General features: G+C 34.0%; 2 protein-coding genes across 4 annotated transcripts; both read left to right on the plus strand.

Moving 5' to 3' along the window:
* The first annotated feature begins 1,143 nt into the window (after positions 1-1,143).
* On the plus strand, positions 1,144-9,956 carry LOC101248544 (uncharacterized). The gene is made up of 10 exons (XM_004233416.5): positions 1,144-1,319; positions 3,849-4,065; positions 5,615-5,772; positions 5,880-6,025; positions 8,070-8,132; positions 8,233-8,325; positions 8,646-8,807; positions 8,931-9,037; positions 9,212-9,333; positions 9,409-9,956. Exons 1-10 carry the CDS (start codon positions 1,211-1,213, stop codon positions 9,663-9,665), a joined length of 1,434 nt encoding a protein of 477 aa, XP_004233464.1. The 5' UTR covers positions 1,144-1,210; the 3' UTR covers positions 9,666-9,956.
* A 1,194-nt stretch (positions 9,957-11,150) lies between these two features.
* On the plus strand, positions 11,151-21,025 carry LOC101266905 (uncharacterized). Of its 3 annotated transcripts, XM_004233904.5 has the most exons (7): positions 11,151-12,698; positions 13,314-13,765; positions 14,382-14,567; positions 14,972-15,079; positions 17,508-17,711; positions 17,786-19,653; positions 19,984-21,025. In XM_004233904.5, exons 1-7 carry the CDS (start codon positions 12,623-12,625, stop codon positions 20,549-20,551), a joined length of 3,462 nt encoding a protein of 1,153 aa, XP_004233952.1. In that variant the 5' UTR covers positions 11,151-12,622; the 3' UTR covers positions 20,552-21,025. The 3 variants fall into 3 exon arrangements, with proteins under 3 accessions (XP_004233952.1, XP_025885030.1, XP_010317179.1); XM_026029245.2 differs by lacking the exons at positions 11,151-12,698; positions 13,314-13,765; positions 14,382-14,567 and adding an exon at positions 15,589-15,773 and having other exon boundaries at positions 14,973-15,079; XM_010318877.4 differs by lacking the exons at positions 11,151-12,698; positions 13,314-13,765; positions 14,382-14,567; positions 14,972-15,079 and adding exons at positions 15,219-15,338; positions 15,589-15,773.
* The last annotated feature ends 24 nt before the right edge of the window (positions 21,026-21,049 follow it).

Here is a 21,049-nt window from a genome sequence, read left to right on the forward strand (position 1 = left end):
TGCGTAATTTCCTATTACTCAAATTAGGGGTGTATAAAATCAAATCAAAAACGAATCAAACTGTAAATTAAGTCAAATCGAAAAAAAAAATCCGACTAGTGGTTTGCAACTGGAAAAAAATCCGGTTATTTTTGTGTTAGTTTGATTTTAACTAAAAAAAAATCCAATTCGAAACCAAACCAATCGACATTATATATATAATTTTAAAATTTTATTTTATACATAAAAATATTTTTAAAATTTACTTTGATATCATTTAAAAATATTTTTATATTATTTCATAGTTTTTATCTTTTAATATATTATTTCAAGTTGAAAACTTTGAATTCAGAACGGTTCAATAAAAATTATAGTTCATAAATGTTGATAATTATAATAAAATTTAAATCAAAATCAAATTAATACTAATGAAAAAATCAATTTAACAATAAGAATGACAATAATGTTAAATATTTGTTCTTTAGTTTTACATTGATTTAGACAATTAAAAAACATAATCTAATTATATTTCTCCTTAAATATTTAGTAATGTAACTAATACTTATTAAACTTATTTTAGCATGATTTAATACTTTTAAATTATGGTTTTTTCATTATAAATTTACAATATTTATTTTATATGAGTATTTCATTATTATTTTTAATTGATTATTTTTGTGTCAGCAATACTCATTTCATTTTTTTTAGAAACACCTTAGATAATTGTACTTTGGTTGGATTAAAAAAATATTTTGAAGCACAAGTTAATTATATGTTTGAATGATAACTTTACCGAAAAACTTAAAAAATCTGGAAAAAATTTGAGATTTATTAATTTGGTTTGATTTATAAATTTAAAAATTCGACACAATGATTTTGTTTGGCATTTGAAAAACCCGAACCAACCGAATTGAAAAATTCAAAAAAATCTAAATTTTACTAGTTTGATTTTATTTATAAAATTAAAATTTTTACACGAATAATCTAATTTTTTGATAATTGAAAAATTCGAACCAACCCGATCACATACACCCCTAGCTCAAACTTCGTGTTTCTACCGTTGATGGGCCTAAAGGATCCTTTTAAGTTGGGCTTGCTCTAAAACTTGCACGAGCCCAATCTTAAATTTCTTTACGTATAAACCAGAAAATAACGAAATGACCCCCAAAGGACTTGGTATTTTCAGTTTGCTCCTTGATAAAAACGCCTTCGTAGTTCCAAAGCTACTCGAATGGCAAAAACAATGGATGTAGCAATTCCTTCGCGTGGAGTATTTGCTCTTCTTCTATGGCTCCTCGTCGCATTAACCTCCATAGTCCGCGCTGATGAACTTTCTTTAGGTAACTTTCTTTTAAATTTTAGGGTTCTGAAATATTCTTTTATCTTATCTTTCACGACTTAACGCAAAATTTTCAGGAGAAATTACTGAAGTATGTTAAGATTAGTGAGTTTTTTGACACTTTAAAGTATTGCTTTAGGATTTTAGTCCGTGTAAATTACTATAATTACAGAAAACTATGCCTCAACCCCGCATGCGGGGATTACAGTGGGTATCTTCTTGTTGTTGTGGTTGTAATTCTAAGAAGGGCTTACTGGTTTTGAGTTTTGACGTTGAAGTTGCTATAATTTGATGGTGTAATTTTAAGCTGTATTTAAGTTTTGATGGGTTAAAGTAGAAAAAGATAAATCTGTTCTTTACTTTGCTTGTTGTTTGTCAAAACTGCGATATTGAGAAGATACATTTTTTTAAAAAAGACCAGCAACAAGGATGTACTTGAGCAAGCATTGAGAAAATTATAAGCACATGTTGGTTAGAACAGAGTATGTTTGTTGGATATCAAGCATGCCTGACCCAGGATAACTTCATATGTGTTCAGTAGGAAGGAAATTGTTTTCCAACAAAACATTTTCTAGGAAAATAAGTGGTTTCTTATTTATATTCTTGCATTCGGTATGTAAGTAAAGAATATTATCCTAAAATTATTTCTATATGTCTAAGACAAGGGAAAGGAGGTAGGGGGGCCAGGGAGTGGGATGGGGCTGGACGGGTGTAGGTGGTGGGGTTGTGGGTGGTTGTGAGGGCGGGGAGGAGACAATGTGTCTTGCTTTCCCGATTTCCATTATGAAAATCATTTTCCTTATTTTAAAGGAGCTTCTTTTTCTAAAGCAAATATTTTCTAATTGTTTTGACCAACCAAATACTGGAAAATGTTTTCCTCCATACTGAATACTTCCTTTAATCAGAATATCTTTTCACTTCACTTAGTCAACAATTTCTACATGTGCAAGCAGAACGCAGAAACTACTCGACATCTTCAACTACACTGCCCAGTAACAGGAGATTAGTGGAACATATTTTTGTCTCTTTTTGGACTGAACTGGGTAACGTCTGGTAGTATAAAGGAGGAAGCCTATGTGAGATAGAATAACTGGATAGTTGGTATGTCCATCAGAAGAATCTGGAACTAATCCCTTTTTGTATCCTTTGGTGTGCTTGGAATGAAAGAAACAGTAGATATTTTGACGGAATAGTAATTCCAATACACTCCCTTAAAGCTAGATGTATTATATTTTTATACAGTTGGATTTGCCCTAACACATGTGAGTCCCCTGACAAATTTTTGGACTTCGTTATTTCCTTAACCTAGCATATGATGTACTATATTGGAGCTAACAAACTTTTGTGTTTTCTTCCTATTTTAAATTTTTGCATCTTCATGATGGCATCAATGATATCACTTCATAAACAAGGAGTTTAAAAAGTCAAACATGGACTCAACATCTTGAGAAACATTTGCATTTGCAATGTTGTCACGAAAAGATAGAAACATTACAGGCATTTTGTTGCTTATCAGAATTGGTACATTGAATATGGTATAAAAAAGGGGTTCCTGTGCTCCACAACTAGATGGCCTGGATATGTTTTCTATTTTTTCACTAACTGTAGTTCCCTTGTGGTTTTCACTTCTCAACTATCGGTAATACTGATTTCAATTCACTATAACCTCATGAATTGGTACTAGCATGTTCTTTGTTTGTTTGTTTTATTTTTATATTTCATATTCAAGTACTTGAACATATTGTGCTTTCTCCTTTTTTGAGTTCGCTTTGATGTTTTAAATCCTTATTTTGTGTCCATACATTGAGAGAGAGAGAGAGCTTAGTCAGCAAGTATTGGAAGTTTTCCTTGATAGCTCCTTCTTTAGTGTGGTTGGTGGCGCACTGCCCTTGCATAAATTTGAACAGTTAGGATTGGGCTTGCTGGTAAGAGGTGATCTCCTTAGGTGAAAAAGAGTTGTATAGAGTTCTTAGTTGTCCTTTTTGGCTATAGCTGTTAGCCAAGCATGAGCTCCTACAGAACATCAGTGGCGGACCCAGTATTTTCGTTTAGGGGGTTTCATAAATAAAAGTATAAACGTGTAAGCCTTTAAAAATGGGAACCTTGATCTTTTTGGTGTTTAAAACCACACTTTTAACACATTATTTAAAGTAAAAAAAAAACACTAAAAAAATGAGAAACAGTACACAATTTAAAAAAACTGAAAAAGAAAAATAGAACGCTCACTGGGATTCAAGCCAGTGACACACAACTTAATTTCAAGGGGACTTGCCACTGTGCCATCAACTTTTCTTTGTAATTGAGGAGGTTCAATATATATATATATATATATATATATATATATATATCTACTGAAATACAGGAAATTTACTTTATATATACGGTGTAATTTTTTGCCGAACCCCCTGCACGTGGGTCCGCCCCTGCAGAACATTATATCATGTTTATACCTTGAAATGGTGTATTTTTTTTGAACAATTAGTAGCTGGTTATACTCATTATAGTTTCTTTTTCTCTTTGTGTTGGACAGTTGTATCTCAATCTACCACGCTGCAGATATCTCCAGGAATAGTAGTGGAAAATTCTCCTGGCTCTAAGCCAGGAACGAAAGTTATTTGTGAGAGAGTTCAGATCCATGGATTGTCAAGGCTAAAAAGTCTAAGAAAGTATGCCCATTCAGTAAAGGTGAATGTGTCATATCTGAATCCAAGTGGGCGTCCACCTAATGCTGAGGTCTGTTTCCATAGGTGAGCCACTAACCCTTTGTTCCTTTGCTTATTAAACTAAGAAAATGTCTCCAATGATGCTTCTTATAGCACATTTTATTTCTTCTGCTGATCAGTAGTAATAGCATAATGGCTTTTATGATTGTGAAAAATCACAGTAGATGATTTTCTCAAAGAGAAAAATCATAATCGATGAGTTGCTGACAACTTGATATTTATAATATCGGTGTATGGTCTATCATCCTTCTTTTTATTAATATTACCTAGCTCTCTGCATAACAATGAGTTATGTGATAAAGAAATTGTTTTGAATCAGATGGCATGTTATTTAATCTCCAACCTTAAGTATTTGTTGCTACTCGTTAAAGTTGTGTCTGTATGTCATCATTTTTTTATTGGTCTGATAGATACCTAGGAATTCAGGTGTTAAATCTGTATGTTTGAGGGACATCATTTCAAGAGGTAAAATTGACACCCTTCCTCTTGTGTAATATAATGGCTAAACTAAACGTATGACCCATTTATAAGAAAAAAGTAACAGAAAATTCTAGTATGACTTGTCTAATGGTAGTTGGTTTTGCTTCCAAGTTTATACCTTTGAGCTCTTTTCTTTGAGAATGGTAAACTTTACTTCTATATATCTATACTACAACAAAATGTAGTCCCCCATCACAAAAAGTTGTCTCTTTCCAAAATCCTAATAATATAATTAATTAGAGCCAATCAATTACATTAAAAACATCTTTTGTGGCTCTGTGCAATGTGCCGTCTATAACTACTTGTTAACACCAAAAATAGTAAAACCCTAAGCAGTCTGTCTTGATCTTTCGTATGTTGCTCTTTTGCCTTCAAAACATCTCTGATTCCTCTCTTTCCATATGGTCCGCCTAATACATGAGGAACCTGGAACAATCTTCCAGCTCTCCTCCTCCTTCACTGCTTTCTCTGTTCCAGCTTTTTAGCACTTATTTGATTCTCCCAGGTTTCACCTACCTGATCTTCCTATTATGGATGAATGTTTGCCGCAACTGGTCTGTCCATTTGTTGTGCATAAAGAGATGGTTGACTGGCTCTATCTGTTCTTCAAATAGATAGCATCTAGACCATAGGTTGACTTTCCTCTTGTTAAGGTTTTCGTGTGTGAGGACTGCTTCCTTTGCTAATAACCATGTAAAGTAGTTTACCGTATAACGGTATAAGGCACTTTGGTCTTCAAGATCATTCTCCATGTCCATCCTATCTCCTGAGTATTTGTTGTAAGCTGACCTGACAGTTAAAATACCTCTGCTATCCACCTTCCACTCCAAGCTGTCCTTTTCTTCTGTAAAAATGGAGCTTTGAGGGACTGTATTATGAAAAGCTGTTTTAAAGGTCATTTCCCAGTCATTTAGGTTCTATCCTTTTGAGCTCATAATATGAAACTTCTCCAACTGAAATGTCATCTGATATAAAAGGAAGATCAAGAGTCAGAGTTAGAACCTTTCGAAAGTTAGACAGGTATAGGTGATCCTCTTCATCTTTACTGTCTTAAATTTTTATAAATTGTTAAGGGTCATTATCATCTTTGCAGGAATCAATCCGTGGCAATTGGGATGTGTCCGCCAGGCCAATGGATGAAAATAACCAAGGGTTCATGGGTGCGATCAATGTCACCTTTCGAGCACAGGTTTTTGGATATTAGGATGACAGGCTCATCTAAGGACACTTTTCAGGTCTCGCTGCACGAAGGTTTGTTCTCCTGGGCCAATCTGAAATCAACTTCTTTTTGTTGTTTTGTTGCTTTTGGAATTTTAATTCAATTTACCAACCTTAATATACTTCATCCTTCTATGCAGATTTTTATTTGTATCGTGTTGTGTTTCTGGTATTGGGTATATTGCTACTTGCTCTGGCATCCTTCCTTAGCAAGTCTCTAGTATTTTTCTATGGTGGTGCGATGGCAGTAGGGGTTATTCTTGTGATACTGATGGTCCTTTTCCAGGTAACTTTGTACCCTTCATTATCAAAGAAGTATGCATACTTCCGTAAACTTGTCTGTTTTCTGAGTGCAAAGAAGAGCCTCTGCTAGGATTTCTAGATTCCCTTTTTTTAATATTGAAGAAGCATGCGCGCTCTTGTTGGGATTGTCTTTTCAGTTTCAAATCTTGATATTTTAGTTCAAATTTACATAGCAAACTGTTTTAGTTGATTTCAGTAGTTAAAATAATTTTTCACTCGTATTGTGCGAGATAATATTCTTCTTGAAATGTGAATTGTTTTGCAAATGTAAACTGCAGAGTAGCACCATAATAACTCCATGTTACTATTTTTACAAAAATCTTGTGCTGCTGAAGATGTATCTTTAACTTAGAAAAATCACCCCTATGTTGGCGGGAAAAAGAGGGAGAATAAAGCTAACTGTAAATTTTTGAATTTTTTTGGATTTGAGAATGATGACACCCCCTGGGGGTTTGTATATCCCTCCTCATCAATTCCTTGATGAGCTCTTTTGTGTGAATACAAAGTTACCCATTTCAAAAAAAAAAAAAAAAGCTAACAAGCTCGCTAAAATTGTTGACTAATCACATCACAAAGTAGATAAAGATAAGATATTGAAGAAGTTTAAAGTATCTTTGTTACCTGAGATTTGGACTTGGAAAGTATTTTTGACTAATTTTTTTTCTTTTGCAGTGATATTTTTTCCGAATATAATGAATCTTTAACTTCTAAAGTGTATAATTCATCTTTAATAGTTTAGGTTTCTTCCCCTAAATGGCACATGTGAATTAAATCGCAGATATGCTTAAAAAGAGGGAGGAAATGAGAACAATACAAATATAAGAATATCATAAATTACTTATTTTATTGCAAGGCATTTTCTGGATGTCCCAGGTTTCTGTGAAATAATGTTGTAAAAGGTCTTGCATAACTTATATAATATAAGATTGGCTATTATGCCCACTTTGGAGAAATGACATTTTTTGGGCCATTAGAAGGATTTGTAGGCAAACCAATCCCAACAAAGAAAAGGATAAGTAGGCAACTAAATTGAACAAAGGGAGTACAAGTACAACTTATCAACAATTTTTTTTTTGAGTTGTTAGTTCAAATTCTCATTTTATTCTTACCTCACGACAATATAATAATTATGAAATGGTGGAAATCTGGAAAATAATAATTTCTGCTGTTCAGAACTACAACAAATATAGCATGTGAACTGAAAAGCATACGGACGGATATGAAATAATTCCTAATTACTAATCATTAAATAGATGTTTCTCTAAAGAAAGCTAAATGGCTTTTAGGTGATACTATTCCATTGCAAAATTGGCAGGTGGTGTCCTGACTAACGATGGATGAGAGATCTGATCTCCGTGTATATAGAAACAAAAGAAACAATTTTATGTCCGCTTTACATATCAATAATTTTTTATAGCTGTTAATCTTATAATTATCATGTTAAAGAAGGCAACTCTTTTTAAACTATAAAGAAGGCAAATTACTTTAAAACTATAAATAAAAATTTTACACTGTTGTAGACGTGATTTCCTGTTTCAGATGAATTAATTCAACTTGAAGTGGACAGTTGATATCTGTGGTGAATTAGTCCTAATTTTGATTTCATGATGTAGGCAAAGATCGTGGTATTTTAGAGGTGTACAAGATATTTTTTTAAGTTACTTGAAGTCTTAGTGTTATGTGGTAAATTAGTTTTAGCTTAATAAAAAGCTTATATTCCAATCTGGGAGCCAATCAAGAAATTATAGATTTACAACTTTGAATGCTACATTAGAAACATCATCATTCCAACTTACAATCCAATCATGTGACTTTGAGTATGTCATAGTCAACAATGTTAATCAATCAGAAAATATTCAATATTTTATTTTATCTTGAGCTATGTGCATGACAGCTGTATCATGTACGAATGTGTGTAGATGTATAATTGTAGGTATAATATCATCCTTATCAAGAAAACTAAACATGTAGGTCTATCAGGCTTCTATGTTGAAATTTTCTGATTGGTAGTTGTATTCTAATGACAGGGAATGAAGCTTCTTCCGACTGGTAGGAAGAGTTCACTAGCAATATTCTTGTATTCATCCATTGTGAGTATCTTTGCTAGTATGAGTATACTATTTAACAGTTATTCTTTGAGTCATTCTTTTGAAATTTTGTTACTAAGAGTTGCCATCGTTTTGCATTCAGGTTGGTGTAGGATCTTTCATTCTAAGCTATGTGCCCCAATTGTTGCGTTCAATACTGCGCGAGATTGGTGTTGGTGAAGACATGTACAACCCTGTATGTAAGTTCTTATTGGTTTTATTAGTTGCCTTATTGTTTGAACTTAGGGTTCATCTATTCATTTCGTTTAATATTGGGTTCTTGTTAGGAAAAACCTTTTGCTGAGAGTTTTCATGCCAGTAAAATCTACCTCATATAACTTGATTTTGAGTGCCTTTATACGTTAAATGTCAAAATTTAATGGCTGAAAAGCATATGCTGCTAACTCCTGCTGTTATTTCACGATAAGATGACTGAACTTTAATCTGATTGGTTTATGCACTGAGCATTCCACTTACCATGGAATTTAGGATGACATGGACCGTCTTTTATTGCAGCTGGCAATATTTCTGCTGCTTTTCCTTGTGATTGCTGGAGCTTGGTTGGGGTTTTGGGTTGTTCACAAACTCGTACTTGAAGAAGATGGATCAATTGACACCGGAGTATCTCAATTTGTTGCTTGGTCCATTCGATTTCTCGCTTCTGCGTTGATTCTTCAGGTTTCCATTTATATGATAATACTACGAATCAATTTAATCCTCCAAAGTTCTCTCACTTTTTGTTAGTCTATATCCCTCAATAGAGTTCAATTGGGCACTGACATAACTTCATTTGTTTGTCAGAGTTCTGTGGATCCTTTATTGTGTGCCGAGGCATGGATATGTGGAGTTCTGATCTCATCAATCTTGAGGAGACTATGCCGTCCCAAATATGTTCTGCGCTTTTTCAAGTGAGTGCCTTTTTTAAAAAAAACTAAATAAAATCTTTTACCATCCTTCCTCTCCATTTTCTGAGTGATGCTTATGTAGTCTAGTTACTTTATTCTATTGTTATGTATATGGATGGATGACTTCCATTTTGGAGTCACTTTGTATTTTCACACTCCGGTTTTCATGCAAAGCAGGAATTTGTCACAAATAGACACGAGTTATCTCTGGGAATCTCAGGAATTGTACGCATCACCGACAAAAGGGTCATATGATTCCAGGACGTTCAAGACAAATCTAAATGGCACAATCCGCCCAGGTTTGCCTAAACTAATTATTAGTAGAAATGAAGAAGTATTAGGTGGAGTTTCTCTGAAGTGTATTTTTCCTGCAGGTTTTCCTCTCAAGCCACGAAGTTTGTTGTCAGAAAAAGATACTTACTATTCTACTTTCCATAAAACTCCTGAACAGAAGAAGCTTTCAAAGGATGAGTATGACAAGATAACTAAAGACACCACAAAGAAGGCTATGGAAGAGCTTGTTTCTTCCCCGGATTTTAGCAAATGGGCTGTTGCTCACGCAGATAGGATTACTCTTGCTCCAAAGAAAGAGACAACTGCTAGGCAGAGAAGGTGGTACCAATGGCTATGACTTGAAAATGTGATTATAGTGGCGGAGAACTTAGGTGTCCAGACTTGTTGTAATGTGTTCCGCGTTTTTCACGTAGGTAGTGATCTTTTTTTTTTTTAAGTATGTCTTATGCTGTAGTTCTCCACATAAAAAAAGGTTTGTATTATGGTGTGATTACATTCTTATTACTCTGAGCTAGTGTAACATTATTGACTTTTACAAGGCACTGAAACTGACTGCTTCAAGGACTGTGCTTTAATGTTTAATGAATGTAACAACTGGATAGTGGAGATAACATTTTGCCACTGTAAATGTCTTGATGCTTTGATGTTACTGCTTGGCCTTGGTGCAGATTTGATGTAGAGCTTGAATGAGCATCATCACAGAGTAACTATTATTTTATAAGACAGCTAATTTTCATCACTGTCTCCCTCTCTTTTATTTAACTTGACCTATGTTAACTAGGCACAATGCTTAAAGAAACTTATTACAGATGTATTTTAATGTGTACTAACTTTATTAATGAGAGTCATTTGCACAAATGCCTCCATTTAAGAATGGTCTTTAATTTTTTCAAATTCATAATTTTTACTATTGCCTCTACAGATTGTTTTATAATAATTTATGGGTCAAATTATCATTATCAAAATCTAATTCCGCTGGACAATCAATTGTGCAAAACAAAAATTTTAAAGAATGTTTTGCCTTGAGACACTAGTCCTGTAGTAGACTACTAAAGAACTTTGCTTGCTTAAACTTAGTCAAATTTATGTCTCGTGTCACTAAATCTTGAAATTAATACAATCCACGCAAAAAAATTTACATACCTTGAGAAAAATATTTAAGGACATAAATTAAAAATTACTTTCCATTATTCCTCTGTTGATTGTTTTCAGATTAGGTTCCTAAAAAATGTAACACAGTTAAGATTCTCATTAAATGATTGGTTAAATATGTAAAGTAAAGTCCGAAGACTTTTTTTAATTTTGAATAATTCACTTAATTCAAACTATGAAAAAAAAACTTAATAATTCACTTGATATAATTATTTAATACTAAACATAATAGGTAGAGAAAGTAATAAAACCCTCCTATTTTACTATAAAGAACAAATAAAATAATTATTTTTAGAATAGAACAAAGTAAAATAAAATGGAAGAATAATCTAATTTTTCAAATATTTCTATAAAAAAATTTTTTTGGAAAAAGGTTGTATTCCCATTTAAAGTTTAATAGTTTCTCTTTTTTATATTAGAGGAAATACATAGAAACCTCATTAAAGTACGACTCTTTTTTTAAAAAAATATTTAAACTTTGCGAGGATATTAATACACCTTATACTAGTTTAAAGTGAAATTATTGAATCCTTTTTTAAATTTAAGATAGAGAATGTACACCAATCATTTGTAGAGCGTGAAAACTAAAAAAAAAAAATGATTAAACTTTCTTTTTACAATATTTTTTATCAAATATATGAATAATCTTTTATTTTTGAGTTAATTTTTTTTCTTTCTTCTCCTTCCTAAGCTTTCACCATTGTCCATTGGAGTAGACACTGACTTTGAGGTTTTCTTTTTCTTCTTCTTTTTCTCTTTCTCGTTCTCTTTTCAATTTCCATTCAAATTGGATTTTGATAGAGATCTAAATAATAAAATGTTTTTTTAGTTCAGTCACCGGTAAAAAGTTTTGTTTTAACAACTAGTTGATTTACTTTGCGATAGCGACGATGAAAGATTTACTGTTTCATCCTCAGATTTTTACTCCTCCTTCTTGCCCGATTTCCACTCCTCCTTCTTGGCCAGCGGGGTGAGACCGGCGGAGTGAGAAGCATCAGAAAATGATGCAACGTCGAAGAAAAAATCGTATTTCAAGTGACTTCTGATCGTTAACGGGGCTAAAATTATGTTCAAATCAACCAAAATTTATCTCATCTAAGCATGAATAGAACTTATGTTTTTCCAAATACAACTCATGTTGATTTAGAGCAAAAATCAATGCTACAATCACCAAAAGAAATTTTAATTTGATATTGGATTTGATTTCCTAATTTAATTTTGATTTGGTGATAGACAAAATGAAAATAATGTTATGACAACAAGGTTGTCAGCTAAGAAGACCAAAGACTGAGGTTAAACAAAATAGAAGAAGAAAATGAAAATATCTAATTAAAACTAAGAAATAAAAAGTATAAATAAAAACAAAGAATAGAAAATCATATAATAATTGACACGTGACAAACAGTAATTGGTGCGTGCATTCACTTCCTTTCTTATAAGTGGGATTGACCTGAAAATGAGATATTTTTATCACTTATAAATTGTTCAATGGTTCACTACTCTTGTAAAGTTTAAGTGTCTTTATAAAGATGAAAGAATATTAGAGAAAATGGAATTGATTTTAATTTGGAAACGATTCATTTGGTTTAGTGGGTCGAATTTGGATTGAAAAGAGAAAATCAGATAATTTCAATTGAAATCGAGTTAATTCGAATTGATTTAGAACTTTCCGTCAAATAAAAGGTATATATGGTGAGATTAGCAATGGTAGAGATAAAATTAATTTCACTTTAACAATAAAAATATAATTAACCAGTAAAATAAAAATGAGGAATATTTTTGACCCTTGTCCCTTAAAAAAAAATAAAAAAATATAGTGTCATTGATTTTATTTTCTCTTAATTTTACTCCGCTAAATTGTCCCAAAGTCCAAACCCTGACAAATATTTTATTGGGATTTTGTTTTCAAAAAGAAGAAAAGGTTCGTCGTGAAGCCTCACTCCGCCTCCGATGGCACGAATAGACTGATTGAACTCTCACTTTAAAAACGTATAATTTTCTTCTTCTTTTTTCCTTTTTCCGATTCTACAGAGGTACAATTTTCTCTCCACTCATCTCTCTCCTTACTATCCATTTTTTTTTTTGCTGTTGATTAAGTTCAGTTCAGAAAAATTCAAGCTCATTGTCCTTTGAGAGAAGACAATGGAGAAAACTCCATCCGCTTGTGCTATGCAATGGAGCATAGAACTTGAAAAAGGCCTCCGTTCTAAAAAACCTGGTGAGTAACAGTTTCTTTGTATGCTTATTACCTATTCTATCGTAATGTATTTTGTTGTTAGTTTGAATTTAGTATTTGTTTTCATTGTTACTTAAATTTATCCCATCAGATTTTTAAATTCATCTTTAAGTAGCTACTAAAAGTCTCATTTTACGTCATCATATCATTACTTTATTTTTTTTCTTCTCATTTTATCTTTGCTTATCATTCAAATAATCTTATTCTATGATAATTTTTTTTTAATAATAGTTCTACCTCGTATCCTTTATCTTGGAGATTAGTCCTTTAAATTGTTGATGTGTGGCACTATGTAACAACGGAAATGATACAATCTGGGCAAATGTTATATATCAAAGCAATACGATGCATTATGAAATGATATGTAACAACCATCTAAACAAAGTGTTATAGTGCTGTACTTTGTAATTTTGTCAGTCAAATCAATTCCTTTTTATAAGACCTTTTTGTTCTTAAAATTTGTCAATGATGATTCCAGTTTTATTGTCAATGTATGTTTAATGCTGTTATGAAGAATTATTGTTCAATTTAAACTATTTTATGATTACTATTATTGTTTCTGATTGATACTTTTGTATTCTTTCGCACGATGGTTAGGTAAATCTATCGAAGCCATACTAGATATTGGGCCAAGACTTGAGTGGTGGAGTAGAGAGTCCAATCTTCATGCTGCTGAGTACAAAATATTTGGCTTAATTCCGGGGGAAGATAAGCTATTTGCAAATGCTATCCTTCTTAGGCTTGCAGATGCATTTAAGTCGGGAGACGAACATATGAAGATTTGTATAGTGAAGATTTTCTTGTCAGAGCTCAAGCAGAGGAGGCAGCTGAGGAGCCAGGGAAGAAAAGATGAGGGAATCCTTTCGAAGGATAAAGTAGATAGCTATAGAGAACTTTTGACTAGAATAAAGATAGTATTCGACTCTGGAAACGTTGAAGAAAGAGCACTGGCTTTAGTTCTATTTGGTTGCTGGGCTCATATTGCAAAAGATAGTGCTGATGTTAGATACCTCATCCTTTCAAGCTTGTGTTCGATGCATATTCTGGAGGTAAAACCTGTCCATCTTAATGAGTACTATAGATTGTTTTAACATTATTAGCGTAACATTGCTTACTGTGGTTTTCCACTAAACAACTTTAAAGTACATTAAGGGCCTTCTATGAGAGAATTTCTTCACAACAGATTACCAGTGCTTGTAAGATTCAGCATAGGGAAGCCGTTATAAAGGTATAGGAGTACACAAAGTTTAATCTGATGTTGCAACCTGTCCTTAAAACATTTGGTTGGAAAATCTGCTTGCACTTGGAGCTTCCCGGTTCCCAACACACTATTATAGGGATGATCTGGAGCAAGGTGTGCTCAAGAGAATTACCTGTTGGGATGGAGCACTAGTGTTGTAAGATATGAATGATCGAAATTTCCTGCCATTTTACCGAAATAGGACGCCAAATAATTTCCAGATTTTGGCAGCTTACTATCCAGTCATAAATAAGCTCTCCATGTTTTTTTTTTTGCATAATTAAGGAAGTGCTTGTAGGAATTTACACTTGTGCAACACACTAATCTAGACTATTATATTATTTACAGCTGTTACATATTGTTCCGTTTGCCTCTAACTTTTGACATGATTGATAATTGAACAACCATTTTGCGTCTATCTACAGGCAAAGGCTTCTTTGTTTGCAGCCGGATGCTTTTCTGAACTGGCAGATGATTTTGCTTATGTATTTCTGGAGATGCTTGGAGGTCTGTTGGTCTCATCTGAAACATCAAGGGCTATAAGGTTAGCTGGAGGACGTGCTTTTGCTAAAATGTGGTGCCCAATTTTACTAGCAGATATAGCTCATAAGGTTCAGTATTTCTCTTTAATATGAGTTTCTGCCACCAAATACATGTAAATTTTCTTATTGCACCTGTGACTCATTCCATGGACCCCCTATCCTTCTGTCCCTTTCCGCTCTATTCTAAAAGAACTTGTTTTTTGAAAAAGCACTGTTCAGAAACCATGTAAATACTCATATAGATGACAAAATTATGCATAGTGAAATGCAATGTTTTTCTTTTTCATGCATGACATGCAAGTGATCATCTCTGAACTAATTGTGACTATTGCTCTAGTTTTTGTTACAAGTTCCTCAAAATAAGTTTTTAATGATACCAGGCCGATCTGTATTGTCTGACAATTTGCTTAAATGATGAAGAAGTGAGTTCAGATTTCTATTGCAGCACTAAAATTGACTTTTTCATATTGCAGACTGGTGTGAAGCTTATCCTAGAATCTTCGGAAGAAGAATTCTCTTTGGTGATGCTAGTTTCACTTTCCGAAATTGCTTCTAAGTGGACACCTTTAATTCCTAGACAGGTATATATTTTGCTCATTTTGTTTGATTTGCATCTTTTCTAATGTCAACCAATATAGGAAGAGAAAGACAGAGAAAAACAAAAATGATTAGGAAAATAAGAAAAGAAATGAAGTCTAAGTTTTTGTCTCTGAGATGAAGGTAAAAGAACCGCACACTCTAGGTTGTGGCCTTGCGGTCAACCAAATGGATTGAGACCTCAAATCTAGCAAAGGCAAAAAACACTAGGGGGTTGTTTGATAGCTGACTAGAGTTATACAGGTATTAGTAACTTAGTTATGAGAAAATTTATGTATTATTTTATGCAGGATTAGTTATGCATGGTTTAGTTATTCATGTATTACTTATAGATGTATTAGTTATTCCATCTTGTATCCTGCAAAAGTTATACATAGATTCCCTCATAATTTATACATGTATTCATTATGAAGGTTTCTAAATTACAAACCAAACATTGTATTAATTTACACATAATACTAACCAACTACCAAATATGGTGTTGTTTATGTAGGATCTAATACATGTAAAATATTTGTCCTAACAAGCTACCAAATGGCTCTGGGTGATTTCTTCCCATTTGTCCAAGCCATGGGGGATGTGCTGGTGGAAGGTAGGAGGTGCCCTGTGAAATTTGTTGGGCTACGCGCAAGGCACAAGCTGGCCCAGACAATATGTTTATCTCAAAAAATAAATAAGGTAAAGAACTTCAACAATTATAAAGTTAAAATATGAAGTCAGGTTAACTTTTTTGAAATAAAACTTAAAGGACCCTAAAGAGCACAAAAGAATGTTTATCATATTCGGAGGTCTCTATGTTATGCAACAAGATGGATATGTTAGTAAATTGTATGGCCTATAGGTCACAGGTTTGATATGTGGGAGCAAACAATAATGTTTGCATTAGAGCAGGTTATCTACATCACACCCCTCGAGGTGCGGCCCTTCCTAGGACCTCACTAATGTAGGATGCCTTCTGCAACAAACTGTCTTAATTTGAGGTTAATTATAGAGAAAACACATTAAAAAAAACCCGAACTTGCTCGGACAACTTACTTTAGCACTTAAACCATACGGGCATTTAAATACCCCCTTAACATCTTTGAAGTGAATTAAATACAACCCTAAGGGATGACGTGGCAAAGAGAGCGAATTCACTCACCTAATAGCGTGTGAAGAAATTAAAAAAGGAAAAAATAATTATAGAATCATACACATGGCATTTTTATATAGGTCAATATATAATTAGTATTTTAAATATTATTTTCCTTATATATTAACTTTTAATAAGATCCAAAAATAGATTAAAATGAAGTTTTTACCTCTTCTTGGCTTTAGCAACAACTTTAGCTTTGAAGTTTATTGTTAAAGATGTGGTGGATCTATTTTTGGATCTTGGAAGTAACTTGGAATCCGATAAAGATGTGGTAATGCTGGAGAAGGAAATGTGGAGTAAATTTTATGGGGCTGGGTTTAGAACTCCCTCTCAAAAGCTTTGAAGCTCACTCTTAATGGTGTATTTAGGAAGAGAGTGATAGCGAATTGGTGTTTTGGGAGTTACAATGATAGGAGTTTGGATGGTGAAGCTCGTTGAAAAATATGAAGAGGAACAAAAAAAATGAACAGTGAAAAGCTTAAAATGATGAGGCAGAAGAAGGAAGAAGAAAGAAGTGAGGGGGCTGGGTTTGGGGCGATGTATTTTTGATTAATTAATTAGTGCAAATTAATTTTAAGAACTGTTAAAGAAAATATGGTGAAATAAATTAATAGAAAAATTAATTAATGACGTGGTGCTGACATGGATATGTTGTGGTACTTACATGGCTATGATATGGCAAGTGAGAGTGGTATTATAATCTCAGGATGGTTTTTGTAACACTTCAAAAATGTTAAGGGGGTATTTAAACACCCGTGTAGTTTAAGTGTTAAAGTAAGTTGTCCTGCCAAGTTCGGAGGATTTTAAGTATTTTCTCTTAATTATATATTGTCATAATCTTGCAAAATTTTAAAACAGGATATGAAAAGAACCACGTGAGGTTGCCTAAGATGGTTTTAGCATCTCCTATGTGAACTTCCAGATATATCATTGTAGGCATGGGGCTGGTTATAGAGAAGCGTTTGCCAGTGGAAGCAAAGTCTGAAATATAGAGAATCTCCAGCTTTAGAAGACCCCTAATTTGCTTTAGAAGACTAATTTTTCACCAATATTAGAATGAAATAGGCCTGGATAAAGCACAATGTATATAGATGATTCATATTAACTTACACCTACTAGCTGGTTGATTGATTGATTTAATAGGAAAGCCATGCAATCTCAGTCATGGCTGAGTTGGTCTGTGCAAACAAGCTGAATATAAAATATTGAAATTAAGGATATCTATTATACTTAATATCTGATATTTTTGCATATTTATCTCTTGATTTTGGTTACAGGTGGAATTGCTTTCCTCATTTTTGACTAAGGACAGAGGTTTGCGCCTGCAAGTTATGGCATTAAAATGTCTTCGTTTCATTTTAGCCAAAGGAATGTATCACTTCCCGGCCAATTCAAATGTGACTCTAAAGTTGTTTGGCGTCATAAATCAGTTAGATTTTCCACCAGCTTTGCATTTTGATGCTCTAAGAGCTTTATGCAAGGTATTTCCTCTCGATCTGTCAAATTTGTGCTATTGTAATCATACTAGTACTGCTTACGGTCTCTTCCTTTGCAGATACTCCCCCCCAACCTAGATACAATTCCATGCACAGAGATCCTCACTATTTTCTCCAAGTTCTTACAAGTTGTTGAGGTCAAACTACAATCTCCAGTCATCTCAGAGAGGGTGTTTGCAATTCATGTATTAGCATGTATTTTTGACAAGCTTTTGGGGATACTGAAAGATGCAGCAGGTGGAATTGGCTCAATTGTTTCATCTCGCATGCTTACATTCACCTTAGATCGCATCTCCCAACTAATTAAGTTAGAGGTTGATAATCCTCATCCAGACAAAGGAACGGAGCAGGAGGTAAAGAGTTTACTTTTTATCTTAGTTGATTTGGTTGGAAGACATCAAGATCTCTGTGGTATTGTGCTGGATAAGATCTGTATAGTTATTGAACATCTGGTCGACGTGCTTAATGAAATTACTAGTATGACAAATTCAGTCTCAAAAGATCATCATATAACAGAGCTTGACAAAGAAAACCATACATCAACTGCATCAAGAGTCTTGATTTATTTATCTCAGATTCTGATAACTTGCTTTGAAAAGCTGGATATCTCCACTGGTGGTGCCACTGAAGTCTTTAACAGAATGGAGCACCTGGTTGAGCATGTGCACCAGTGCAGCTTACTTCCTGTTTACGTCCACCTAATATATGACTTTTTATTGCACTTCCATGCTGCATATCAGTGTAAGTGGCTAGAAATAGGGGAAGATCTGGGTTCTAATAGAAATTTTCGTCCATCTCGTTATAATTCTCTCTCACATGATGGTCCCCTGTCCCAGCATGAAATTCTCATTATTGATCGTGTGAAGCAAATTTTGGTTAAAAAGGATTATTGGTTGTCTTATAAGCTGGCAAAATATGCGGCATGCAATGGTGCATGGTTAGTAGCTGCTTACATATTTGGGGAGCTAATACCTATGGTCCAATCTGATCTCTGTTGTTTTTGGTTAAAATCCTTATCCCATCTTTCAGAATTAGAAAGGAAATTTCAGTTGTTCGGGCTTACTCTTTCTGGAAATGCAGCTGGGGAAATTATGACAGCTGATCAGATTGAAAATGTTATTGGGGCCGCCAACAAGCTTTGTTCTTTAGAGGAATCTTTTGATGCCTCTGTTTCTGGTCTTGCTTTTAGTTTTCAGAGATGGTTTATTACTTTAAGATCAAAGGTTGTTCGAACTGTGGCAGATGTACTAAAATTATTGAGCATGAATTTGCTTTCACAAGATGCCACCAGTACAAAACAAATAGAGGCGAGGATTTTGGTTTGGCACTCAAATTCTTCTAAAGGACTCAGCTCATTGTTGCAACTGCTTGCCCATGCTTCTTCCCAGTTCATGATGCTAGTAAAGGAATTTGATCTCTTAGCAGCGTCATTCATTGTCATGGACAGGAAAAGTATGAAGATAGTTTCTGATCTTGGATTGAGTTGTTCACTGTTAGCTTTTAGTACTGGATTGACATTACGTTTGGCCAGTTTCCGTGGTAAACAAAATTGTAGTACTTATGGTCTTGAAACTACAGACGAGCAATTTCATGCTCAGCTAGTTCATGACTTGTTAAGAAGACTTGGGTTTACAGACATAGAGACTAGCAAAAATCTGCGGCATCTTTTGGATTTCCATCGAAGCTCTAGGAGCTGTTCCACGCAAGAATTCCGAAATGAAGTCTCTACAACTTCTGTTGAAGCAAGAGATATTGCTAAACTTTGTAAATATTCCGTTCAGAGACTTCTTAGTTTGCAAGCGATTCTTGTACATGAAAATAATGGTATATCCCAAATTCCTCGTGATGCTTTGCCGTTGCTGTTCAATATTATTTTCTCGTGGATACAGATTCCTTTTCGGACTCCCAAGCATTTTTTTCAATTAAGGTAACTGAAGTTTCATTCATAGACTTCTACAATTAACTAGAAGGAACTATTATTGAATTTATTGAGATATTCTACTGCTGTTAGTCTGTTTCATATTTCATATGGTAGCCAACTTATACTTTAATGTCATCGACTCTTTTTGATCTGAAATTGTCTTCGGTGGGAATATAAGCAACAAGCAGCAAGCAGATCATTTGAAATGGTAGTGGATTTTTAGAGAAAACAAGTTTTGAGATCTGCTTGATTCAATTGGATTGGTTCTAGAGTTGTACATTTTTATTCAATATTAGAACTCTCATAGTATTCTAATATTGAACTGTGAAATGGCAGGCCCCCTATTTCTGCTGAACTTTTCATAACAAATGAAGATGGTAAAAGGATAGACGATATATCTGTCTTCTCAGGCTTTCAGCTCCCTCTAACTCTGTGTATTCAGCTAAGAAATATATCGCAAGACCAGCTGTCTCAAGTGTCGAAGTTGTATTGCATCCTTCACTCAAGGACATCCTTTCAAGTATTCAGTGCAAACAGGGATAAGAAGGTATCAGAGTCCATTTGCCAAGCTTGGAAAAGCGATCACATGGTAGGCCTTAATGACAAACTATTGCACTTCACAACAGGGACTACCGAGAGGGATGGATTACGTGCTATGGAAAATGCTGGAGGGAGTTCGGCTGTGGATAAATTTGTGTGTTTTGATCCTAATGAGAAAGGGCAAGGATTTGCAACCTGCTTGCTAAATGTTTCTGCATTCCCTGTGGGTTCTTACCAAATCAAATGGCACAGCTGTTGTATAGACAAAAATGGTGCTTACTGGAGCCTTATGCCCCTGAACACTAATCAGTTCTTCACTGTACAGGAATCTTTTAATAGTGGTCAGTCTGTTAGAGTGCCATAGATTGCAGTAATTTAGTTAGAGCTAGGATGATATTTCTATTATCAGAACAAACAATCTGAAGCTTATTGGTGAATTGCCTAGTGTAACATGGACCCAATCTGACTGTTAACAATAGTGCCAGATTTATAGCCATGTTTACACTATGGTTGATGCTGCAGGGTGGCTGTTAACTGCCACTGCTTGGTAGATGGTGGTGGATTAGACATGTGCTTGTGCCAGCAACGTGAAGAAAACAACGAACATATTTTGCTACATGTGTGTATATACTCAGGATTATGGAATAGAATCCTTCAATGGCTACAGGGACAACCTCCGGGATCACAAAGCTGGGAGCTTACACTTCCAATGGATATTAGGGAATACTATAGGGAATTTTAGAGCTGCACAAGCGTTTAAAATGATATATGCTAAATGTGTCAATTACATTGTTTGACGAAATTATATTTTATTAAAATGATGTCAAGAATCTTAAAACGAGAGCTAGATTAGAATTTTATT

Source organism: Solanum lycopersicum, chromosome 2, assembly GCF_036512215.1.
Source record: "Solanum lycopersicum chromosome 2, SLM_r2.1".
Classification (NCBI taxonomy): domain Eukaryota; kingdom Viridiplantae; phylum Streptophyta; class Magnoliopsida; order Solanales; family Solanaceae; genus Solanum; species Solanum lycopersicum.